Here is a 24750-nt window from a genome sequence, read left to right as displayed (position 1 = left end):
AGGTCCAGCTCCTGCCCCAAAATCCTTATTTCAGCCCCAGCTCTGTGTCATGTCAAACCCAAACCCATGGTACGTTTCAGCTCCAGCCCTACATCCTTTATTTCAGCTCCATTCCCTTCCAGACATTCTCGATTTCAGTCCCAGTCCCAAGATTTTATTTCAGCCCCATCCCTATAGATTTTGTTTCAGCTCCAGCTCCTGCTGCAGATTCTTTATTTCAGCTCCAGGTCTCCGTCAGTTCAGCTCCAGCCCCGCAGGTTTCTCTCAGCTCCACAGCTCCTGTCTGCAGTTCAGCTCCGTGATGTTGCAGCTCTGGCCCTACAGTGATTTTTCAGCTCCAGGATTTTTCTCACAAGCTTTATTTCAACTCCAGTCCTACAGTGATTTTTTTCAGCTCAAGCCCTACAGTGATTTTTCAGCTCCTGACCCTTTCCCACAAGCTTTATTTCAACCCCATCCCTATAGATTTTATTTCAGCTCCAGCTCCCACTACAGATTCTTCATTTCAGCTCCAGGTCTCTGTCAGTTCAGCTCCAGCTCTGCAGGTTTCTCTCAGCTCCACAGCTCCCGTCTGCAGTTCAGCTCTGGGATGTTGCAGCTCAGGTCCTACAGTGATTTTTCAGCTCCAGTATTTTTCCCACAAGCTTTATTTCAACTCCAGCCCTACAGATTTTATTTCAGCTCCACCCTACCATGTTTATTCCAGCCCTAACATCAGTGTTTCAGCCCCAGCCCATCTCATGTTCCTTGTTTTGGCTCCAGCCCTGCAAGATTTCAGCTACAACCTGAGCTCTGCAGTGAGTTTTTAAGCTCTAGCCCTATAGATTTTATTTTAGCTTCATCCCCCCCCCCCCGCTTTTTTTTTTTCCCCACAAGCTTTATTTTTTTAAATCTCTGATTCTTTCAGCTCCATCCCTATAGATTTTATTTCAGCTCCAGCTCCCACCACAGATTCTTCATTTCAGCTCCAGGTCTCCGTCAGTTCAGCCCCAGCTCTGCAGGTTTCTCTCAGCTCCACAGCTCCTGTCTGCAGTTCAGCTCTGGGATGTTGCAGCTCAGGTCCTACAGTGATTTTTCAGCTCCAGTATTTTTCCCACAAGCTTTAGTTCAGCTCCAGCCCTATAGTGATTTTTCAGCTCAGGCCCTACAGTGATTTTTCAGCTCCTGACCCTTTCCCACAAGCTTTATTTCAACCCCATCCCTATAGATTTTATTTCAGCTCCAGCTCCCACCACAGATTCTTCATTTCAGCTCCAGGTCTCTGTCAGTTCAGCTCCAGCTCTGCAGGTTTCTCTCAGCTCCACAGCTCCCGTCTGCAGTTCAGCTCTGGGATGTTGCAGCTCAGGTCCTACAGTGATTTTTCAGCTCCAGTATTTTTCCCACAAGCTTTATTTCAACTCCAGCCCTACAGATTTTATTTCAGCTCCACCCTACCATGTTTATTCCAGCCCTAACGTCAGTGTTTCAGCCCCAGCCCATCTCATGTTTCTTGTCTTGGCTCCAGCCCTGAAATCTTAATTTCAGCTCCAGCCCTGCAAGATTTCAGCTACAACCTGAGCTCTACAGTGAGTTTTTAAGCTCTAGCCCTATAGATTTTATTTTAGCTTCATCCCAGCCCCCCCCTTTTTTTTTCCCCACAAGCTTTATTTTTTTAAATCTCTGATTCTTTCAGCTCCATCCCTATAGATTTTATTTCAGCTCCAGCTCCCACCACAGATTCTTCATTTCAGCTCCAGGTCTCCGTCAGTTCAGCTCCAGCTCTGCAGGTTTCTCTCAGCTCCACAGCTCCCATCTGCAGTTCAGCTCTGGGATGTTGCAGCTCAGGTCCTACAGTGATTTTTCAGCTCCAGTATTTTTCCCACAAGCTTTATTTCAGCTCCAGCCCTATAGTGATTTTTCAGCTCAGGCCCTACAGTGATTTTTTTTTCAGCTTGAGCCCCTTTCCCACAAGCTTTATTTCAGCCCCATCTCTATAGATTTTATTTCAGCTCCAGCTCCTGCTGCAGATTCTTTATTTCTGCTCCAGGTCTCCATCAGTTCAGCTCCAGTCCCGCAGGTTTCTCTCAGCTCTGCAGCTCCCGTCTGCAGTTCAGGCCTGGGATGTTTCAGCCCCAGCCCTACAGTGATTTTTCAGCTCCATCCCATTTCCCACAAGCTTTATTTCAGCTCCAGCCCTATAGATTTTATTTCAGCCCCGCCATACAATCTTTATTTCACCTCCAGCTCTCCGTCGGTTCAACTCCAGCTCTGCCTCGTTTCAGCTCCATCCGCTGCCCCAGTGTCTTCATTTCAGCTCCAGCCCTATGCCCCTCATTGTGATTTCAGCTCTGTGCTCTCAGCTTTAGCTCTAGGATCTCTGTCCTGGTTCCAGCTTCTTCCTCCGCCAGCTGCTCCCAGCTGTCCCAGCGGCGCTGCGGGCTGTTGACAAGGTTGTCAATCAATCACTGCCTCCACTCACGTATCTATACGAGATGTCACCACCGTCCCGATTTGATTGGCCGGCCCTGAATAGAGCCTTGGCCTCCAAGCCAATCGGAGGCGTCGGTGGGTGACCCAGCCCCTCTATGCCCCGCCCAGCCCGGGGCAGCGCTCGGGCCGGGACTGAGCCCCGAAACAGCCCCGAGCCCGCACCTCCCGCGGGTTTCCAGGCCCGAAGCGCAGCTCTGCGGCTCCGCTCCCGGCTCTGCTCCCGGCTCTGCAGACAGCCGGATCCCAGTTTGGGGCTGGAATCCCCGGGGCGATGGGGAACGGGGAGCAAACCCACCCGCACCCCAGGGGGAAAGTGCTTGTGAACTGGGGGCACCTGCACGGGGAGGAGCGGGCGGGGGGCCCAGCACCTTTCCCGGGAAACTTTATTGGACTTTATTACTTCATTATTATTATTATGTCACCGTTATACATTATGCTTATAATATAATAAAATAGTAATAGTTTTATTATTTTCAGTTACATTATTTAAGCGCCGCCACCCCATCCGCAGCCCCCGCGGGGAGCCGGGTCCGGTCCCTTCAGCGCCGCCTGGGCCTCCCCTGTTCCCTCAGCTCCCGCTGCGTTCCCACTCAGGACCGGCCCCCTCACCGCCCCTGCGGGCTCGGGACCCGCTTGGCACCGCATCGACCCCCGGGGCTCCTGCTGCTTGACACAAGCGGGGAGCTTCCCCGGGCCGGTCCCCCCCGCCCTCCTCCTGCCCGGGGAGCGCGGTCGCGCCGCTCCTGCTCCCAGCCACCGCCTCTGACACGAATCGCGGGCCCGCCCTCGCGATCAGAGGTCCCGCCGCCTGCCAGCGCTGCCCCGCTCACCGGCGCTCCTCCGCTCACACAGCAGCAGCACCCGCAGCCGGCCCGCCACTGCCGCCCTTCATACTGACAGCCCCCCAGGCACGCCTTTTATAGACTCCGGGTCCGGCCCCGCCCTACGCGCCCAGCCACTCCTGGCCCGAGACTGCTCCGCCAATCCCAGCCCCCCGCCCGTTTCCGCTCCACCCAATCGCGGCCCGTCTCTTCAATCCGCCCGCGCCCGCCTCCGCTGCCCCCCGGGGGCTCCGATCCCTCCGCCACCGCTCAGGGAGGAGAGGGCCGGTGGGAGGGGAGGAAGCACCATCGCGCCCCGTCCTCCTGCTCTGCCGCGGCGCCCCTCCCGGAGACCTTCCGGCCTGGGCGCCCCTCCCGGCTGGGAGCTCCGCTACTTCCTTGCTCTGGGGGAATGAACTGGGACCGGGAGTGGCCTCGCTGCGGAGCCCCCGGCCGCCCTAACCGGGACTCAACACCGCTTGCCGGGACTACGGCAACGGGGCCAGGACCCGCGCTCTCCCGTAAGGGCTGCGGGGGGATCGGGGCCAGCGGGGGACGCGGAGTCGGGCGGGGCGTGGGCGGATTGAAAGGACGCGTTCGGATTGGACAGAGTGGGAACGAGCGGGCGGGGATTGGCGGGGCCGGGCACTGTCTCGGACCAGGATTGGCCTGTCGGGAGCCGGGCTAGAATGCGCCTGCGCGGGCAGGCGGTGCTGCCAGTGCGGAGCGGCCGTGCGGTGCTACCGCTCCCCGGACCCAGGTGAGCGGTGTGGCGGGGGCGTGATGATGGGGTTTGGAATAGTAGTATAGCTGAGAATAGTAATAAAACAGTTATTATTTTATAATGTTACAGAGTGTTTCAAAAAGATGGACCCAATTTGAAACCACTTTATCTCTGGAACAACGAACTGCCCACGAGTAAAACTCTTCCCGCTTGGAAGGGTGGGGGACAGAATTTCACATGATTACCCAGCGCACAAACAGCCTGAAGTCATTCACAAGATGGTAACCCCGCAACAGAAGGCGTTTTGCGTTCTGCAATACAGCAAGACCGAATCCGTAATTGCAGTGCGGCGCGCGTTTCAGCGGCACTTTGGTGTTGATCCGCCGATGCCAAAGAGCATTCGTCGTTGGTACCGGCAATTTGAGGAAACGGGTTGTTTATGTAAGGGGAAGAGCACAGGGCGACCACGCACTTCAGAGGAGAACGTGAGAAGAATTGAAGAGAGTTTTCTGCGCAGCCCACACAAATCCACTCGTCTTGCCAGCCAGGAACTTGCGATCCCTCACACGACGGTCTGGCGGGTGTTAAGGCAACGTTTAATAATGAGGCCTGTGTGTGTGTCCCCCGCTTCCCCAGGGCCTGGGGACACTCTGGGCTCTATGTCCCCCCCACAGGAAGGTGGTGGTGAGGAGGGGTGCAGATCCTGTAGGGATGGAGGAAATGGGCTGGGTCAGGCAGGTGGTCCCGGCCCTGATCCCAGTCCTGGTGGATCCCCAGCGCACTCCCGCAGTGGTGCTGGTAGCCAGGGCCACTCCACGGGCACTGTCCAGGACACTGTGAGTGACCCCGGGGCAGGGGGGCTCTGCCCAGACACTCGGGAAAATGGGGGTCCCAGGGAGTCCGTGGCTTTGGGACCAGGGGTCCCATGTGTCTGGGGGGTCCCATGCATCTGGGCATCTCATGTGGCTGGGGGTGTTGGGGTGTTGGGAGAAAAAGGCACTTCGAGAGGTGTTTGGGACTAATTAAACTGTCATCTCGACATTGTCCATGCAGCAGGTGGAAAAAACACAAAGCATTTATACAAAGGTTACTAAAACTTGGCAATTCATTAAACTGTTGGTAAATTTTTGTGTAATTGTGACGCATTGCCATTGTGAAATATACTGCTTTGAAATTGGGTCCATTTGTTTGAAACACCCTGTATTATAAGCAGAACATATAACAGTAACTTAGAAAAAAAAAATAGGAACAATAAAACTTTCCCGTGAGGTGGGTGCTACTCCCAGTGCCCCCGGGATGGTTTGTCCCTGTGGGAGGTACTCCCCCACAGTTCCCAAGCACTCCCCTCCTGAGCCTCAGAGGTGTTTCCAGCCCCAAACTGGGGATTGAGTGCTGTGTTTTGATGCCTGCGAATATGCTCAGGGGCTGTTTTGGGGCTGAAAAACCCAGCACGGTTGTGGGGTTCAGCAGGCAAAAAACCCAGAAGACTGAGTGCTGTGTTTTCAGAGACGGGGCACGGAGCATCAGGGCTGCACTTCTGGGCCTGAAAACCAACTGGGGGGTTGGGATCTCAGGGCTGTTTCTGGGGCTCAGACCCACCCCAAGTGCTGCCTTTTGGGACAAAGAACTAGAGGCCAAGCAGCCCTTCCAGCTCTGGGGGCCAGGGGGAGGTTGGTGTTGGGGTGGCAGTTCTGGTTGCCTTTATTCCTCAAATCACAGGATGCCAGCATGCACCAGGCTGAGCTCGATAGTCTCTGGGCAAGGGGCCAAGGCTTTGTTCAGGACATTGCAATGAAGGTAATATTGGGACAGTGACTGACTTTCGACCCTGTCAGCTGCCCCCAGTGCTGCTGTGAGAGCCGGGAGCAGCTTGCAGCAGCGCTGAAGCTGAGATGCATGGCTGAGGCTGAAATGATGCAGAGCTGGAGCTGAAATAAATTGTGTAAGGGCGGAGCTGGAGCTGCAGCTGGAATAAAGGTTGTAAGGCTAAAGAGGAAATAAACACAGCAGGACTGGGCTGGAGCTGAAATAAGGTTTGTGGGGCAGGGGCAGAAATACTGGCCGTAGAGCTGGAGCTGAAATCTGTACCATCTGAAACACAGACTGGAGTGGAGCTGAAACATGTCAGAGCTGTGGCTGACATCAAGAGACGGGAGCTGAAATAAACACGTCAGGTTCGGAGCTGACATTACGCAGAGCTGGAGCCGAAATAAATGCTGTACGCTGGGATCTGAGCCGCGGGAGAGGACCCGGAACCGACCGGGGCAAGGGCCAAAGCGAAGCGGGACGGAGGGAACCGGAGCCGCTTACTCCGGGGGCAGCGCCGGGAGCCGCCGCGACAGCGGGAACGGGGCGAGCGGTGTTTAAACGGGTGGGGCGGGGCGGGGCGGAGCGAAGCGGCCCCTCCCACGGGGCAGCGGCCGCCCCCAACTCCAGCCCCGGGGACGCCCAGCCCCTGCCCCGGTCCTCGGCCGCGCAGCGCTCCCTGGGCTGCTGGCGCTGATGTCCCGGGGTCCCGGCCCCAAGGCCCCTGCCCACTCGTAGAGCCCCTCGGGAATCCCCCCACCTCCCGGCGTCGGGCCCCGCCGCCGGGGCGGGGACGGGCGGAGCGGCCGCAGCACCTCCCGCCCGGGAGCGGTTCCGGGTCGCGCAGGCGGGGTCTGCGGCGGCACCGGGGACCGGCGGCAACATGGTGGGGCGGGGGACGGCGGCGGGTGGCGGGCGAGGCGGGCGGGTCCGCGGCGGGCTCTGACCGTGCCTTCCCCCGCAGCGGTTCCGCTTCTGCGGGGACCTGGACTGTCCCGACTGGGTCCTGGCCGAGATCAGCACCCTGGCCAAAATCGTTAAGTGCCCGCGCCGCCCCTCTCCCCGTCCCCCTGCCCGCCCCGGGCCCGGTGCTCACCCTCCTTGTCCCCCTGCAGTCCTCGGTGAAGCTGAAGCTGATCTGCGCCCAGGTGCTGCGGGACCTTCTGGGAGAGGCCATCGAGGTGAGAGGGCCCCCACGTGCGGGATGGAGGCAGGGCGTTATAACGCTATAATTTCATAATTGGCGATATTACTGACTTAAATATTCTTACTACAAGCCTCGGGATTAAGAATGCTACTGGCCAGTGCTAGTAGTAATAATATGGATGTTAAGTGTTAATAGTATTAATGCTAAGGTGAAAATTACTGATGGTAGTGAGCGCATTCCGTGGATGTGCAGTGCCTGGTGTTTGCCCTGACAGCCCTGCACTCTGCTCTCCTGCAGTATGAGAAGATCCTGAAGCTGACCTCGGATGCCAAATTAGGTGGAGCCCTGCTGCCCCAGCCCCCACTTTGGTTCCTTTGGACAGTGATCTGGCAGGGGATGCCTTCCCACAGCAACAGAGCCAACCCTCCATCCCACCCACAGAGTCAGGAGACGTGAAGGCGACCATCGCTGTCCTCGGCTTCATCCTCTCCAGTGCTGCCAAGCACAATGTGGATAGCGAGTCCCTGTCGAGTGAGCTGCAGCAGCTGGGGCTGCCCAAAGGTAGGGGGGGCCCTTCGGGTGTCACCACAGGCTGGACCTGCTGGGATGTGCTGGGGCTGAGCTGGCAGCCCCCAGCACTGCCTTCTTCACGCCCAATGCAGGGTGGCAGCCATATGGTCCCCGGTCACCTCCTCTCCACACCATCCATCCCTGGGGACTCCTCTGGGTCTGTTACTGGGTCTCGGTAGCAGCAGAGCCAGCACGAGTGGGTGGTTTTGTCGTCTTGTCTGTCCCCCTGTGCAGAGCACGCCAGCGGGTTGTGCCGCTCCTACGAGGAGAAGCAGAGCTCCCTCCAGGACAGCCTCAGGGCCTGCAGCCTGAGACGTGAGTGTGCCGTTGGGAGGTTTGGGGGGTCAAGTCACCCTACCTGAGCGGCTGGGGTGCTGACGCTGCCTGCCCTCTGCAGTGAGCCAGCTGGGCTCGGTGTCCTGGCGGGTGGATTATACCCTCAGCTCCAGCGAGCTGCAGGAAGTCAATGAGCCCCTCGTGCATCTGAACTTCAACATGCGGGATGGGGAGCACGGGAGAACAGCGACCATCCCCATGGCCCTCTCGGCTGACAAGTTCCGAGTGCTGCTGGCAGGTGAGGCCAGGGGAGGGGTGACAACAGGGACCCCTGGTCCCATGGGGCTGCTGCGGGGGATGCTGCAGCACCTGGCGCCCCCCCACTGCCTCCTTCCTCTTCTCAGAGCTGAAGCAGGCCCAGGCCCTGATGAACACCCTGCTCTGAGTAGCCAGAGGGGGCGATGGTGGGAGGTGCCGACACTGGATGACAGGGCCGGACCTGCTGCGCCCAACCAGGCACAGCTGGGGAGGGGGAAGGCGGGGGTAGCTTTCCCAGCCCTCGCTGCGCCGCCCGGGGCGAGTATGTCCCCGGGGGACACTCCAATAAAGATAACGGTGACCAAGCCGCGTGTCCCGTGTGTGTGTCGCGTGTGTCCCCGCGGCGGGACTACAGCTCCCGGCGCGCCCCGCTGGCCGCGCAGCGCATGGGAGGCGGGGCGGGGCGGGGCGTGTCTGCGGGCAGCGGCGCGGCCGCGGGTCCGGAGCGGCGGCGATGCCCGAGTGCCCGGAGCTGCACCTGGCCGGGCGCTACATCAACGAGGCGTGCGGCGGGCTGGTGTTCTCGGGCGGCGTGGAGCGCTCGGCGGTGGGCAGAGGCCCGGAGGTGCCGTTCCGCAGCGAGGCCTACCGCATCTCGGCCACCGCCCGGGGCAAGGAGCTGCGGCTCACGCTGGCCCCGCTGGGTTCCGGGGCCACCCAGGACCTCGTGTTCCGCTTCGGCATGTCGGGGTCGTTCCGGCTGTGCTCTGCCGCCGAGCTGCCCCGCCATGCCCACCTGCGCTTCCTCACCAGCGAGAGCCCACCCCGCGCCCTCTGTTTCGTGGACGTCCGTCGCTTTGGCTCCTGGCGCCTGGGTGACGCCTGGCAGCTGGACCGCGGGCCCTGCGTCGTCTCTGAGTACCAGGCCTTCAGGTGAGCGCCCCACCACACTGTTAGCTACAGCTCCTCTGCTTTGTTTGGGCTGCTTTTGCTGTACAGCAGTAAAATGGCCATGCCCAGGTGCACCTTCCTCGTGCTTCATGCTCTGCTACAGGGAGAATGTGATGAAGAACCTGGATGACAAGGCATTTGACAAACCCATCTGTGAGGCGCTCTTAAACCAGAAGTTTTTCAATGGGATTGGGAATTACCTGCGCGCTGAGATCCTGTATAGGTAAGGTGGGCTGAGCACCCGCTGAACTACCATGGAGGTTTTGTTTCCAAGTGTTTCCCAGAGCTTGATGTTTCCTCGGCTAAGCTGCCTGGGCCTCCTCACCTGGTAAGCGCAGGCAAGTGCCAGAACTGTGTATAACAGATGGACTCTCTCAGGTTGAAGATCCCTCCCTTTGAAAAGGCTCGAACTGTGCTGGAGGCCATGAAGGATCAGGAGCAGACAAGGAGGAAGAAGGTGGGGAGTACCTAGTGCTTTTGCAGGGCACATTTCCAGACAGACACCACACCAGGGATTTGTTTGAGTGTGGCCCTGCAGGACATCTCGGCAGCTTTCTGGAATCCTGGGAGTCTCTTGACTTCCATACAGGGACCCGAACTGAGCTGAAAAACGTTCCCAATTAAGGTTTGGGCTCAGCAGCAGAGGTGATTCAGTTTACTTCCAGTCCCTAGTTTGGGCTCAGCTGGCTGTCTTGCTCTGGCTCTGCTTTGGGCTTAGCTGGGCACAAAACTCTTGTCCAGGTCTGCTCTTTTGGGCTTGTTCCAGCTCAGGGTTTGGCGTCAGTTTCAGTTCGTGTTTGGTTCCTCGCTCTGATGGGGCAGAACATTGTGAGGAGGCCCTTGCAGAGTTCACACAGTCTTGCACACAGTTGTCAGGAGATATTTGCCACTCTGAGTCTTTCCCAGCCTGACAACAGGGATTTACCCTTCACAACTATAACACTTACTGCACAGGATCTTTCTTTTCGAGCACGTTACTGTCCTTTGCCACGAACACCCATGTCTGGGCACATCTGCTCCTCCATCGGAGCGGCAAACAGGGCGCAGCAGTTCTGTAACCTCACGTGTGCGGCGTTCGTTCACACGTGGCCAGGCTGGCAAGCTGTGACAGCTTCCCCGGCGCATCCCTGCGTGCTGCACCGGTGCCCCACAGTGCTCAGCTTCTGCCTCAGGAAGCCTCTGGGGGTATTTGGGGTTGGTGAAGGGAGAGGGACGAGGGAAACAAACACCTTGCAAACTTAAAATCTCTGGGGAAGCCTGCAGTAGAGCCCATGGCTGATCTTGTGGCCTCCAGGAAGAGTAAGAGGCTATTTTAAAGGAAGCTGAAAACAAAGCGTATGACTCGAGGGCTGTTCTTACAAACTGCTGGTGATTCTGTGTGCTGGCCCTGTGGGGAATGTGCTAATGCCCAATTCAGTTCGAAGCCTACAGTGGAGTGAGCTCCAGGATGGCACAGGGTGGCAGCTCATCCTCAGGAGGGCAAGAGGAGCTGGGGAATTTGGCTGGTATTGGGGGGGAGGCCTGGGCTGGTTGGAATGTGACTTCCCTCCTCTTTTCCACCCTTGCAGAATTCTTCCCTGACGCTGAGCAAGAAGCTGAAGCAGATGCGGAATAACCCGGATCTCCTGGAGCTGTGCCACGCTGTGCCCATGGAGGTCATCGCAACGGGTGAGGTGACAGGACAGGGAGCCGGGGAACAGGGACAGCTGGGGCTGGCCAGGAGGCCTGGGATTTGTGTTCCTGGTAACAGGAGGCTTGGGAGGGACCCCCAGCACCATGGGCTGTGCTTCCTCTCTACTTCTGTCCTTTCCCTCTCTCCCTTCCCAGAGAAAAACCTCCTTGACCCAGATCACTCGGATAACTATGCCGCCTTTAAGAACTGGCTGCAGTGTTACTTGGTGCCTGGCATGAGCTCCCTGCGTGACCACAACGGCAGGACCATATGGTTCCAGGTAGGAGTCTGGGGCTGCTGCCTGGGTGCCCCCCAACCACTCCTTTATGGGGACACCAGCCCGTTTTCTGCTTCCCAAGAGCCCCCAGCATTATGCTGTGTCGCGGGGGGTCTCCCTGTCTGACATACTGCTGTGACTGCTGGACTTGGAGGTGACAAGGGTCCGCTTTGTGGTGGCCAGCTGGCCGAGGGATGGCAGGCAGAGGGGCTGATTGCAGGAATGGGGTGGGTGCGGGTGGTCTGGCAGCCCTGTTCCACCCTCCTGTGCCCGGTGTTGGGGTGAGGCATGGTGGTGAGGCCCTGCAGAAGGAGCAGGGGCTGGGGGGGGGAGGTCCCTGGGGTGCAGGGCAGGCAGAGCAAGCCCGAGTCCCCCAGCCTCCCAGGCAAACCTGGCTGTTTCCCCACTGCTGTCCTGGCTGTGTGGTGGAGAAGGGGCACGAATTCTGCTACGGCCATGTGCAGAATGGCTGTGCCCCAATCAATGCTCTGTCACCTTCCTTTCAGGGAGAGCCTGGCCCCATGGCTCCCAAAGGTGAGTGGCCTTTCTCTTCCCCATGGGACCCCCTCTTGTTCAGGAGGGCTGGAGCCTGGGCAGCCCGTGCTTGCTGTGCAGCACAGGGGCAAAGGCAGGAGCAAAGCTGCTCTCCCTGGGGTGCTGACAGGCCACTGATGGCCAGTGGCACTGGGGGACAGGACCTGCTGTCCCTAAAGCTTCCTACCCTCCCCCTCCGGCCCAGGCACAGTCTTTGCACCCACAAGGTGCTTTTCTGGGCACCCATCTCCTCACCCTGCCTAACCTGGGCACGTCTTCCACAGGGCAGAGGTCCCGCAAGAAGCGCGCTCAGCTGAAGGCAGATCCTGAGGCTCTGACCCCTGAGGTAAGAAACTTTGGGGCTCCTGTGGCTCCTGCTGGGTCTGGAGGCTGCTCTGTTCCCCGAGCCTTGCTCAGGCTGCTCCCAGATCCACAGTGGGGCTCCTATCTGCAGTTTCTCATCATCTGGCAGTCCAAGCACACTTCTGCTGCTAAGCTCTGATATCCACCCAGGTCACCACACGTGCTTCAAAACGGCGTCCCAAGACTGCAGAAAAACCCCCCGAGTCAGCTGAGGAGGTGGCTGATGGGCCAAGGAAGGGACGTGCTCGTGGGAGGAAGAAAGCGACCGCTGCTCCAGCCCTGTCCCAGGCTGAGGTGCCGGTCAAAGCCAAAAGAAGCCGCCAGACGCCTGCGCGCAGGCGCAGAGGTGAGGCTGGTAGTCCCTGTGGCTTTCAGATGCCCAGGTGGGGATGTGGGAGAACCAGGCACCCCCTCACCCTTCACCTTCTCATTTCCCTCTCCATCTTCCAGGCGCAGCCCCTGCTGTGTGAGTGTTGCACGCTGCCCACCTCCCAAGGGACATTTAACATTTTAATAGCTGCAGGAGCTCAGGGAGGGTCTGGCCAAGGGCTTGGGTTACTGCTGGGGGGAAAAGGGGCTGCTCTGTACCCATGATCACACCTGCTTGCTGATGCTGCTGCATCCTGCCCATGTGCAAAGAAGCTGGGCTTGGTGATGGGGCTGATTGATCCTGCGTCCTCCTGCTGTCCCCAGGCATTTGAAGGGAATAAGGGTCATGCTGCCTATCATGCTGAACTCTGACCCATCCCTCTGCCTAAAAGTGCATTCCCTTTTCTCTCCCCTTTTCCCTTTGTGGTTGCTGCTTGGATTATTGGTTTTAGCTGACTAATAAAGTATTTTGTATAGAAATCAGCATGCATGCCTTGTTTTGTGCTAAGGATAACTTCCTTATGCTCAGCCTCGTCCCTGGATGGCCTGGAGCAGGCTTCCCTCCCACCTCACCCCCCAAAAATAAAGGTAAGCTCTGCCTCCCCAGTCCCGGGAGTGAGGTCGTGCTGAGGAGGATGCTAAGAGAGCAGCAGCTACAACAGAGCCCCTGAAAGGAGGCAGATCAGTGCAGTTATCTGGAAATACGAACGCAAGCTGGAGCTTGTTTTTGTGTAATTCTCTTCTTTATTTGTGGAGCCCTTCCGCAAGGGCAGTGCGAGAACCAGGTTGCCACAGCATCAGCAAAGGTGTCAGGACGGTGTCACTGTCTCAAGACCAAAAGGACGGAGAGCACGTGGAAGGGGGTGAAGGACAGCCTGATGCCCTGCTGCTCCAGCGGCAGGCGGCCCTCTGCAGCCGGCTGCTCCAGGAGGTCGCAGCTGGGGAAAAAAGCAGCGGGTGAGGCCGAAGCAAGCGATTTCCATTCCCACGGGTGCCCGGCCCTCCAGCACAGACTTACAGCATCGCCTCCTTCACGGGGAGGGAGGTCTGGAGCCAGGCGACAACCGTGCTGCCGTGCGCTTCGTACAGCCGAACCACCACAGCATCGGGTCTGTCCTCAGCCTTTGGGGCACAGCACAGATGGGAGTTCAGACACATGAGACAAGCGCATCCTACCCTATACCTTGGGGTATGGCCTGCCCCCCCACCCAATCGCAGGGGAAAGAGCAAACCACACTTAACAACAACAGCTTAACCCACTGCAGCCCCGGGAACTCGCCTGCTTGAGCGTCTCCAGCACAACAGCAGGTGAGCTGACGGAAAAGGCGCTCCAGGCCGGGCACTGCGCAGAGCTGGCCGGCACCACGTGGAGAGGGAAATTCAAGTTGTAGGCATGCTGGATCACACCGGCGTCCTGGAAGGAACCTGTAACACCAGAAGCCTGAGCCAGCAGCCAGAGGTGTGCTCAGCCCGAGGCTCACCAGAGCATCCTCCACCCCGTGAGGACTCAGCTCTGCCCAGCGCTCACCCTGGTGAGGCATCACGGCGTAGGTGAACTGCTGGTGGCCGATGTCTGCCGTGGCATCGGGGGACTTGGGTGCTCTCAGCCTAAAGGTGACAAGAGGAAGGTGAGGATGGTGACTCGGCAGCACCCTCCCTCAGCTCAATCCTGACACTGCCCCTCTGTCACCCCCTCCAGGGCCAGGGGAGCACTGTGACAAGACAACTGCCTCCCCCTGCTGCCCTGAGACTGGGCCCAGAGGTGGAAGACAACATGCTGCTGGTTTCTGGCAACAGCAAACAGACCATGAACAAGGTGTCTCAGAAGTTAAAATAAACCTTTCAAGGGTCTTTTCCTGTGAAATTTGTGGCTGATGGAGTCAAACTGCAGAAGAATTACTTGCTGCAAGTGTGGATCTGATCTCTCCCAAGTTATCTATGAGCAGAACTCACAGCAATTACATTATCTTAGTCAATTGTAATTAGGTCAGACAAAGTTCTCAGATGCCACTCGAACTAATACCAGACTATTTCCTTATTAACAATCAATCCCAATTTAGGACCAGGCGTTGCCTTGACTCCCCAGAGACACCTCAGAAGGTGCAATGACTGCTGCAGCTCCACCCTCGCCCCAACCCCGCTCACAGCGAGAGGCTGAGGACGTTCCTGTGGGCCGATGCCCCATATTTGCAGTCGTTCAGCAGTGCCACCCCGAAGCCGTGCTCAGAGACATCCAGCCACTTGTGAAACCACACCTGCAGGAGGGACCGACGGACACATTCACCATAGAGAGAGACTGCCTGGGAGCAAGCACAGCCCCACCAGACCCCCGTTTCCCCTCACCTCGAATCGAGCCCAGTCCCAGGACGTGTTCCAGTGCGTTGGCCGCTGCAGGTGCCCAAACTGGATCTCGTAGGTGGCGTTTGTGCTCCGGACCTGCACAGGGAACTCCACCTTCAGGAACTTGTGAGCCTCGTTCCACTCAACCTAAACGTGGTAACAGCAGGACATCACCATGGGGGCTGACAGGCAGAGGCTGAGCTCGTCCTTCCCCACTGCACAGCAGCCAGCTTGCTCCCAGGCCATACTGGCTACAATAAAAGCACACTTAGAGTCTGAACACAGATGAACTGGTGAGTCTCTTCTCCACCCTTGTCCTTCAGGACCCCCACCCTCAGGCTGCCTTCCCCATAGGCAGTGGAGGGCTCCACGGAAGGAAACAGAAGAGGAAATGTAATTCAGATGTGAGGTTCAGCTCCCCAGGGCCCTGCCTGCGCAGCACAGGTGTCCATATCACACCGTCCCAACCTGGGTCAGGAAGCGCAGGTACGGGGACATGGCGTCCAGGATGATCTCCTGGGTTAAGGTGCTGCTTTCCCCAACCCGCAGAGTGAAGCTCGCGCTTCCCCGCAGGCCCCCAGCCAGGGTGATCTCCAGAGGCTTCAGCAGCGACGTCACTGGTTTCCTAGAGAAAGGGATAAAAGGCAAAGCGGGTCTCAGCCTGGCAGATCCAGGTCTCAAAGCCCCGTCCAGCCTCAGACACACTCGCTTCTCCAGCATGAATGCTGTTACAGGTTTTGTCATGGCTTTGGCTGATGGGGAGGCAAGAACCTCAGAGCAAAGACAAAATCCAAGTGCACTGCTCCTTGAGCCTACCTGGTTTCCAAGTGATAATCCATCACGTCCCAGGCATCCCAGTACAGAGGAACATCATCAAAGAGGGCAAACTGGTTGGCACAGCAGCCATCTGGGAGTGACTCTCTGGAACAAGGTGGAGCAGAGGAAGAGCAGCATGAGAATACCTGGCAGTGGTGAAGGGCTTACAGCGAGAAGACCCAAGAGAGGTTTGAGGGGCCTGGTTCCTGGAACCAGGTGAGGGACAGACCTTTGGGAGTCCAGCAGCCGAAGTGAGGTCAGGCGCCCCATCACATCCAGGCAGACTGCGATCACCCCGTTCTCCATGACAATGGAGCCATCCGCCTGCGGGGAAGAGGTGGAAAGAAATGTCACAGACCTCACCTGCGGGAGCACAGTGCCCCAGTTGCAAATCCAGTGTGCAGACTTGCTGTGTGCTAGATTCCCCAGATTTCTCCCCAGCCAGCCTGTGACACAGTGCACATGACCTGAGGACAGCTGTTATTTTGCTCACCTGTCTCCTCACTGCCACAGGCTGGGCGGGCAGCACCGGTTCCCTCACTATAGCGTAGCCCATGCTGGGGACTGTCACCAGAGCTGGAAAGCAAAGAGGTTCTGTTCTGATAGCTTCCCCAGACACACCATCCTGCCCTGCTGCTCCTACATCAGACCTTCTACCTCCTATCATACCCTCCTCTTCTTCATCCACAGTTCAGGGATGACATGAAGTGCGATCAGCCCCAAGGAGCAATTTTACAAGTCAGCAAACCCTTCCCAGGGAACAAGAGGCAGAGTATTTCTTTGCTAGCTGTCTCTGCCCCCATAAGAAATTCTGATATGCAAGTTGCCCCCCAGTTAGACATACCTAACGTCTCTGTTCCGGCTGGCCCAGTCCTGGTGATCACCTCAGTCCGTTCCCAGGGCAAAGTGTTCAACACGAGGGTGCTCTCGCCACTCCCAGCCTCGGGCTGCAGCAGGTCCCTGCACAAGGACCGTATGGCTTCGTCCTGCAGCCCAGCGCCAGCCCTGCGGATCTCTGAGCCAGAAAAAGCCCTGAGCTGGATCTGGTCTTTGCCCCACAGCACCTGGCAGACCAGGACTGAAACCCCTGCAGCCCCCTGGGCAGGACCCAGGGTGCTCCAACACATCCTCCGAGCCAGAGTTCCTGCTCACCTGCATAGTATCGCAGAGCATCCTCAACCACGAGCTGGATACAGCTGCCTGGCAAAACATCGTGGAACTGGTTGAGCAGCAGTAACCTAGAAAAGAAACAGAAATTCAGGCGAGGAAGCAGAGGAGAGCACCAGAACTGTTCTGGCTTACTGAGCCCTGTTTGCAAGACAGACAGACTTAATAACTGTTCCTTATGCTCTCGTTAGCAAATGAAAAGGGAAAACTCAAGACAAAAGGATTTTTTCCATAGCACCTTAGGTCTTGTCAGCTGTCATCTTGTAAACTACAACCATGGAGAGTAAGAGCTAATTTTTTTAGTTCCTCGAGGCTACCAGATATATTATTGCACAAGTTCAGACAAGTCAAAACAGGCGAGGAATAATCTTAAATCGGAAATTAAGCTTCCAGCCAGCAGAGCATTGAGGCTTTGGAGCTCTCTCCCACCGGGAGGATCAGGTAAAGCAGTGAAATGCGGGTTTGCAGCCCTGATCAGCTTATGGAAGGGGTTGTGTAGGTGCAGCACTGCAGTACTGACTCCGCAAATGTCCCTACCGCCCACACCAGTACAGCCTGACTGGTCCGGGCTAATTTGGGTGCAGTGATAGCACAGATTTCTAGCCAGGCTCAGGGACAGGGAGCTGTTTGGGCTGGGGAGCGGGCCCCCAGGAGCACCCAGCTCTCACGCTGCAGCCCCCAGCCCTTACCACACCCTCCCCAGTGCCCCCGGTGCTCCCGCCGCCCGCACCTCCAGAGCCGCTGCAGCTGGCTGGCAGGATACTGGAATGTGCTGCCCCGCGCCAGAGCCAAGGCGCTCAGTACTTCGACATCGTGGAGTATCCGCTCACACTCCCGATTCCCCTTCTTTATCTGGTGCCAAAGCAAGGAGAGAAGGAAGATGCTTAGGACATCAGTGGCTAGGAGAGGATCTCTCACACCACCAGCAGAAGCCCAGATCCAGGGTCAGAAGGTTGGTTATTTGTAGGTGTCATGAGTTTGCCATTATCAGCAAGTTATTTTTTGTCACAGATCAAATTGAAACCCCCAGCATGGGACACAGAGCTTCCCCTGTCTCTGTCCTCACCTTCCTCTGACTCTTCACCCAAGCTCTGCAACTACCTGCTAAAGTGAAGGACATGGCAGCTATTGCCCAAAGGACACTACCGTGTCCAGGTTTCCTTCTCATCCCGTGAGGAAAGTCTGATGACAGAGATGCCTTTTGGAGTCCTGGCTACATGGTGGTTCCCACTGTGGAGATCTAAAGGGCACTGCCCGAACCCTGGAGCCACCTGAGCAGTGAGGAGAACCGAGAACAGCCACCTTCCCTGGGGTGACCACTGTCCCCGTTCCACGGACGCAGTCACCTGGGCCTGGGTGGTGTAGGTGCCGTTGTGCAGCTCGAGGAAGAGCTCTCCCACCCAGGTGCACAGCTGCGACGACTCCTTCTCCAGGATGGAAAAGAGTTGGTCGGGAGTGGAGATCTGAACCCTGCGGGAGACAGGCACAAGCAGTGGTGAGCCTGTGACACAGGTAATGGCGCATCCACACCAGAAAAGTGACATCCCTGGAACCGAGGCCTCAGAAAACCAAACACGACCACACACACTCTTCCCCTCAACGTCCCCCTTCTCTTCTCCTACCCCGTGCTGCTCTTGTTGCCTGCCACAGAGATGTGGACATTCCCCAGGCAGGGACTGACCTTGGCAGCCCATCTGTGTCACTCATTCTCTTCATCCTGTCCAGCATCTTCTGCGTGGGGCCTCCTCCTCCATCGCCAAAGCCAAAGAGGAAAGCGCTGTGGTTCACAAGTCCCTTGTCCTTGTTGTTCTTCACTGTTTTCAGCACCTAGAGAGAATTTTGGACAGGCGCAATTCCCTGGTGCCCAGCCCCAGCTCCCACAGCTCCACACAAGAAAGCCACGTCACCCTCTGGGGTGCAAAGCCCAGCCCTGCCCCTCTTCCCAAGCCCAAGCTGCCAAAATCAGGCAGGGACACAACTCAGAGGCAGGTAACTGACTGCCAGGCACCCAAAGAGCCTTTGTCCAGCAACACCACCAGCTGTCCCGCTCCCTTCCCAGGCTGTGCCCTCTCCTTGGAGCCCCAGATCCGGCCCCGAGGGGCTGGTGCTGCACTTCACGGCAGGGCTGGCAACCTCACTCACCTCCTCCACTCGCCCATGCATCCCGTACGAGTCACCAGGGGGAAAATGGGTGAGGACTCGGGATCCATCGATGCCTTCCCAGAAAAAGGTGTGATTCTGGAGGGGAGACAAAGGAAAGCGTGGTGTCTCATACAGCTTCTGTGTACCACATGGCGATAAAATGCTAAAGCACAGCCCGTTGTTCCCAGGATTTCCCAAAAGGAAATACCTGGTCCTGCTGCTACCAGGAAGATAAATTCACCTTTAGGTCAGTGTTTCAAGGCTCCCACACTCATGTCCCACACAAACATGTATGTGGAAGGCACACTCCAACCACATCAGCACAGAACTCGTGCACTAAAAGCCCAAGCTTCCTCACAAGCCCTGTCAAACACACCAAGTCCAGCACCTTAGTACCTGGGAAGTGCAGTGGTGACAGGCCTCTCTGAGCCCCCTGAGGATTCAGACTGGGCCTTCACTTTCTCTCCATGGGGTTGCAGGATGCCTTGGCAGATCAGAGCAAGGACACAGCTGCAGAAGGATGAGGACGGCCACAGGGGCAGGGGACAGCAGAGGAGAGGCTGGCTTGGCTTTGCTGCCTGCTAGACCTGCCTGCAAGTCGCAGCTTACCATCTGGCAGCAGCAGGAATTTGTAGACCTAGGGGCCCAGCTGGGATCTCTAACCATGCCCTCCTTTCTTCTAAAGCCTGACACCACATTGCTACCACCATAAACTGGTGCCTTCTGGTAGAAGAGCCTGTGTCAGCTGAGCTAAAGGACTGGCCCGACCTGTGGAACAGACAGGTCCAGCCCTGCAGACACTCCAGCAACCGCAAGTCCATCCTGGGGGAGGAAGGGAAGCACAGCTCACCGGGAAAGCGTTCACCAGGTTCCAGCTGAGCTTCTGCGTGAGGAACCGTCTGATCCCACAGCCACGCATCAGCTGGGGCAGCTGGGCTGAGTATCCAAACGTGTCCGGCAGCCAGAACTGGGAGCAGAGGTGACAGCAGCAGAGGGGGAGAGACACACCTGAGTCACACTGGCCACAAATCACAGCCTGAGCTCGTGAAGAGTTTCTTGGTAGTCAGGTTCTGAGCCCTTCTTGTAGAGCACACTGAAGATGTGCTAGACAAGGAGGAATTCTAGAGACCTGCCACGGACCTACAAGCAATATAACCATGGCTTAGGCCTGCGCTAACAGCCATGATATACAGGGGATTAGATATTTACTCAACACAGCGTAAGCTGCAAAAAACAGGCCAATGCGAGGTGCCTGCACACTATAATCTGGAGAAGCAGAGAGAAACCGTCACACACAGCGAGAGATGGAAGGAGACGGCGTACAAGGCAAGCATGCTGGAAGAGAGCAAGTACCTCTGAGCAGATCCGTCCAAACTGCTGCTGGAAGAACCGTTGTCCCTGTAGGAACTGCCGCACCATGGACTCCCCGCTGGGAAGGTTCCCGTCCTGTGGAACAGCGCAGGGAGTATTGCGAGGGAGATCTTGCGAGCACCCCATTCCCAGCCCTGGCACCCTGCCCCAGCAGATCCCGGTGCACGGAGGGCGCCAGGCTCACCGCACTCCTCACCATTTCCACCCAGGTGCCTCCGACAGGAACGAACTGCCCCTTCGCCACAAAGTCCTGAATCTGCGCGTAGAGCCCGGGGTACCAGCTCCGCACCCACTCGAACTGCTGCGCCTGCCGGAGCACAGAGGTCAGCCCCAGCTCCCACCACAGATGTCCTCCTCCTGCAACTGCGCAGGACACTCCCAGTCACCCCCCACTGTCTCATTTTGAGTTGCACTGGAGAAGCAACGAGCCACAAGCAGCAGGAGAGCTCTCAGCAGGAGCTTGCTCACCTGGGAGCAGGCGAAGGTGAACTCCGGGTTGCTCTCCATCAGACGGACCACTGTGACCCAGCTCCGAGCGCACTTGCGGATGGTCTCCTCATACGGCCACAGCCAGGCTGCAGGGACAGACACATCCCACCATGGTTATTACTTGGCACAAGCTTCTCTGTGCTGCCTTTCATGCATCAACTGGGGAAGATGCTAGAGCCAAATGCTGTCCTTTGCCTAAGCGCCTGACAGCCTGGGGCGTGCAACTCCCAGCTCTCCTGCTGCCTTTCTGTTGAGATCAAAACCCCTCCAGGGACTGGAAGTCAAGGGGTGAAGTCCAACAGGGGGAAGACAATGGCCTGTAATTCATCCCTCATCATCAGCCCCACCAGTGCTCCAAATGGCACAGCCAGCCACATGTTCCCCTGCCCCAGCGACAGAGCAGCTGTATGGCAGCACAGAGGACCCTTTCCCTGCTCCCAGGGCACGGCACCCAGAGCCTGGAGCCCATGGGCAGCCAGAGCCTGGAGCCCAGGGGCAGCCAGAGCCTGGAGCCCAGGGGCAGCACGCCCTGGCCTGCAGCTCAGCAGAGAGGGAACGCCGTGCTGCTCTCACCAGAGTCGATGTGGCAGTGACCCACGGCGTGGATGGTGTGCTGGCTCTCGCCGTTCCTCTGGCTGAAGATGGCCGCAGCCAGGTCATGGGCAGCAGGAAAGGTGGACGGGTCCGTAACGTCACACACGTTGACCATCTGGTTGGCAGTGTACAGCGCCTGGAAACTCCGCTGGTTTTCCTCCCCGAGGAGCTGGGGTTGGGAGTGATAACAGCTTAACCTGGAGCTCAGCACATCCTCTGGCTCCGAGCAACTCTCTGTGCCAGCTCGGACACCACCTGCCCCAGGGAGAACCTGCTACCACCTTCCAACACCTGCCTCTGCCAGTGGTGCCAGGTAAACACCATGTTCCTGCTTCACAGACACAACTTTAGGTCTTTGGTCATGTGCCTTCTAAAGCCATGTTAAACATAAGCCCATCCCAGGGGGCCCTGGACTAACAGATCCTGCCTTGGAGCAGAAAGTGGATGAGAAAACCACCTGTGGCCTCTCTCTATTCAGTTTTCTCTTACTCTAGACAACATCAGCTGTGCCAAAGCAACAGGAGCAAACATTTGCTACTCCAGGGCCTGCTGGTGGGAGGAGATAAATCATGGGATGGTGGGAGAAGGAGGCAAACTGAAGTTGTGGAAGAAGGTGGAAAGGGTGAGAGAAGGGAAGAGAACGAGCTCACAAACCTGGGCCATGTCTAGCAGTATTTCCAGATCCACCAGCAGCTCATAGACATCCCTGTTGAAGATGACCAGCTCAGCCTTGCTCAGGGTGAACCTCCTGTCAGGGTCTGGAGGGGCAATCATGCTGCCCTTGCCGGCCCCAAAGAGACCATTGCAGGCCAGCTCCACGTACAGCGTCAGACTGGAGAGCAAAAGGAAATCATCAGGGAGCAGATCACAAGCAAGCGGCCAGGAAAGTCCATGGACAACCGACAGAGCTCCTGAATGCCAGATACTTCTCAGAGCACCTTGATGCAGACACGGATCTCTCACCCCAGCCTCTTGGCTTCAAACACCCCCCACAGTGGCAGGGGCTCTGGCCAGGGTGACCGGGTACCCACCTGTGAGGCTCCATCTCTTTGAGGCTCCTCGTCAGGATGTAGCTGGTTTTCTCACCTTCCTTAGTCAAACCCTGCAAGGGATGAAGGTGCAGTCAAGACATGGCTCCAGAGGTCTGTGACGGAAGGCTGATGGGCAGGACATGTCCAGCTGTATGGAGGGGACTGGTACCACATACCATGGGACAATCCTTCCCACCAGGACAACCGGCACAGAAGCTGGTGCTGCCCCAGCAGTAACCCAAGCCCTGCGACAACCCCACACGGTCACCTGCACCATCCCAACACCTTAAAGCAGGACTGAAGTTGACACATGTGACGAGAGTCTGTCCCACCGTTCTTGCCTATCCTTCTTCCAAGATGGATTTGCTAATGCCTAAACAAGGGATTTTCAGCTGTTGACAGTTTGCAGACTGTAATTTTAACTCCTGGTGGGGGTCAACCTCTAGAAAATCAACTCAAACCCACCACCAGGAGGCTTGCCTTTCTGAGCAGGACTCTGCAGTCTGACAACTCCCACCACATGCATCAGACTCCACAAACACTGCCCTTCTCTGCACAGCAGCGTATTTAAAGACAGCTCTCCTATTGCCTCAGAGATTGCCACTCGGGGCTAAACAACTCTACAACTATATAACCTCCTTTGTTTTTTCTTTGTGATCCCTGTGTCTACACCTCCAATTGTTCTTGGTTCTCTCCTGTTGGTCCACATGTTATTTTATGCCCCCCAACACCCGCAAGCATCCCTCTGAACAGCACATGACAAATGGGAAAGGGGTTTCTTCTATTGCCCCACTGCAGAGGGGCTACAGGAGATAACCACTCCCTCAGTAGCAGAGCACCTGGCACAGGTGCTCCACATCTCCTTACCTGGACAGGCTGGGCGTCTCGCCACACCATGCCCTCCCCATCGCTCTCCCAGACAAAGTGCACTTCCCGCCCTGCCCACGCCGGGGGGATGCTCAGCTCCACCTTAAACCAGCACGTCTCCCACCTGGAAGAGAGCAGGCAGCAACCTCAGCCCATCCCAAAACCTTCTCCAGAGGGAATCCGCATTCCCTCAGAGCCTCCATGGAAAAAGCAGAGCGGGGACAGCACGCAAGTTCAGTGTGATTTGAATGCATCAGTGCTACATGTTGGTATGGGGAGCTTGTGAGGATTCAGGCACACAAGTGACACCGAAGGCGCGAGCTCCAGCCCCATCGCACTCACAGTGCCACCGACCCCCGGTACTCACGTGGGCCCGAAGGAGTCCCCCACTTTGGCCGGGCTGAACTTCTGCCCCACGGCCTCATCGTAGGGAATGCGGCGTGAGGTCTGGAAGCAGGAGAGCGACGCTGGGGGACAGCGATCCCCGAAGAGCCTGCGGTTGGGACAGCGGGGACATCGTTAGTGAACCGGTCCCGCAGGGACCAGCCTGTGGCAGGGGGGACAGAGACCGCCACGCCTTCCCTGCGTGGCTGCATCACCCCGCTGCCACTTTATACCCTGACATTAACAGCAAGAACTGCAGAGCCGTGATTTGCCGCGGGAAAGGGGCGCGTTGGAGCCGCGCCCAGCAGTGTCCCCGCCGGCAGCCCCAAGGAGGGCTGGGGGCAGAAGTGACGGTGCCCGCGGCAGCCAGAGCTCCGCGTGTGTCTGCTTCGTGCACTGAGCCCCCCGAGCCCGGGCTGCCAGCGGCAGCGGGGCAGCCGCGTCCCCGGAACGGGGACACCCCGGAAGCGGGCCCGGGCGCGACGCAGCCCGCCTGCAGCCAGCGCCCCGGGAGGGCCCTGGGAGGCGGAGAGGGACAGTCCCGCCGCCCACCTGCCCCGCAGGTTGCAGTCGGTGAAGTATGTCTCGGAGATGAACTTCTCCACCCGCTCCAGCGCCGTGCGCCTGTGCTTGGGGGCGGCCATGCTGCAGCCCCGCTGCTTGCTGCGCATGCGCGCCCGCCGTTCTCCCCCCCCCCCCGGCGTGCGGCGCATGCCCGGGGCGAAGGTTCGGTGCCCGGCCGCTCCGCTGCCCTCCCGGAGAGGGGCGACCGTCCGCGGGCTTGGGGCGACCTTTGGGGCTGCCCTGGGGTGTCCCCGGGTGCGAGGCCCTCGCCCTGCCTTTAAAGAACGGCCTCATGCCGAGGCTGCCTTGGTCACTCTCACAGCTTCAGGAGAAAAAAAAACAATTACCTCCATCCACCGCAAAACACTGCAAAACACATTTTAGTAAATTAATTGGAATCTAGAGGCAGAACCCGAGCAGAGCGGTCTTCTCTCTCTCGGTCCCTTGGCCTAAGCAATTCTAAACCCCTCTCTCGTCCTCCCTATCCCATTTCCCTCCGAAGTGCCCCAAAATGTCATAGTGTGTGATGGGGAAGGAAGAAGAATCTGTAACACAGTGATTAGCCCTGATATTTTAATGGAAATACTGCACTACAGTCAAGTTTACAACATTTGTATAGAAATCACATGGATCATGGGCTGAGGATCACATTACAGACTACAAAAAGAAAAAAAAGGCAAGTTCAAATAAAAATAAGAAAAAAAATTCTCTGCTATTATACAGGCTGGGAGCAGAGCTGGGATGGTGG

General features: G+C 57.6%; 3 protein-coding genes and 1 long non-coding RNA gene across 6 annotated transcripts; 3 read left to right on the top strand and 1 right to left on the bottom strand.

Moving 5' to 3' along the window:
• Window positions 1-3821: 3821 nt before the first annotated feature.
• Window positions 3822-5193, top strand: LOC139828923 (uncharacterized). Its single transcript, XR_011741002.1, has 2 exons — window positions 3822-4050; window positions 4144-5193. It is a non-coding gene; the product is annotated as an uncharacterized lncRNA (long non-coding RNA).
• A 1260-nt stretch (window positions 5194-6453) lies between these two features.
• COMMD4 (COMM domain containing 4) lies at window positions 6454-8436 on the top strand. The gene is made up of 8 exons (XM_065847852.2): window positions 6454-6706; window positions 6785-6856; window positions 6936-7001; window positions 7265-7304; window positions 7409-7528; window positions 7772-7852; window positions 7935-8111; window positions 8218-8436. Exons 1-8 carry the CDS (start codon window positions 6704-6706, stop codon window positions 8256-8258), a joined length of 600 nt encoding a protein of 199 aa, XP_065703924.1. The 5' UTR covers window positions 6454-6703; the 3' UTR covers window positions 8259-8436.
• Window positions 8437-8504: 68 nt separating this feature from the next.
• On the top strand, window positions 8505-12717 carry NEIL1 (nei like DNA glycosylase 1). 3 transcript variants are annotated; one of them, XM_071813819.1, is made up of 9 exons: window positions 8505-9004; window positions 9092-9245; window positions 9401-9479; window positions 10591-10690; window positions 10850-10974; window positions 11478-11505; window positions 11790-11851; window positions 12019-12214; window positions 12319-12717. In XM_071813819.1, the coding sequence occupies exons 1-9, from the start codon at window positions 8518-8520 to the stop codon at window positions 12336-12338; spliced, it is 1251 nt and encodes a 416-aa protein (XP_071669920.1). In that variant the 5' UTR covers window positions 8505-8517; the 3' UTR covers window positions 12339-12717. The 3 variants fall into 3 exon arrangements, with proteins under 3 accessions (XP_071669920.1, XP_071669921.1, XP_065703923.1); XM_065847851.2 differs by having other exon boundaries at window positions 8519-9004; window positions 9126-9245; XM_071813820.1 differs by lacking the exons at window positions 11478-11505; window positions 12319-12717 and having other exon boundaries at window positions 12019-12155.
• Window positions 12718-12991: 274 nt separating this feature from the next.
• Window positions 12992-24117, bottom strand: MAN2C1 (mannosidase alpha class 2C member 1). Its single transcript, XM_065847276.2, has 26 exons — window positions 23991-24117; window positions 23422-23547; window positions 23055-23178; window positions 22188-22258; window positions 21811-21988; window positions 21136-21325; window positions 20542-20648; window positions 20270-20380; window positions 20056-20148; window positions 19553-19669; window positions 18703-18798; window positions 18242-18387; window positions 17907-18030; window positions 17291-17412; window positions 16546-16631; window positions 16238-16408; window positions 15887-15969; window positions 15623-15717; window positions 15394-15498; window positions 15046-15202; window positions 14581-14724; window positions 14383-14492; window positions 13766-13845; window positions 13517-13662; window positions 13256-13359; window positions 12992-13175 (listed from the first exon to the last, which is right to left on the bottom strand). The coding sequence occupies exons 1-26, from the start codon at window positions 24107-24109 to the stop codon at window positions 13058-13060; spliced, it is 3123 nt and encodes a 1040-aa protein (XP_065703348.1). The 5' UTR covers window positions 24110-24117; the 3' UTR covers window positions 12992-13057.
• Between the last annotated feature and the right edge of the window lie 633 nt (window positions 24118-24750).

The sequence above is a fragment of the Patagioenas fasciata genome, chromosome 12 (assembly GCF_037038585.1).
Source record: "Patagioenas fasciata isolate bPatFas1 chromosome 12, bPatFas1.hap1, whole genome shotgun sequence".
NCBI classification, from domain to species: Eukaryota; Metazoa; Chordata; class Aves; order Columbiformes; family Columbidae; genus Patagioenas; species Patagioenas fasciata.
Note: the sequence above shows the minus strand (reverse complement) of the source record. Positions and strands in the feature narration are given on the sequence as shown.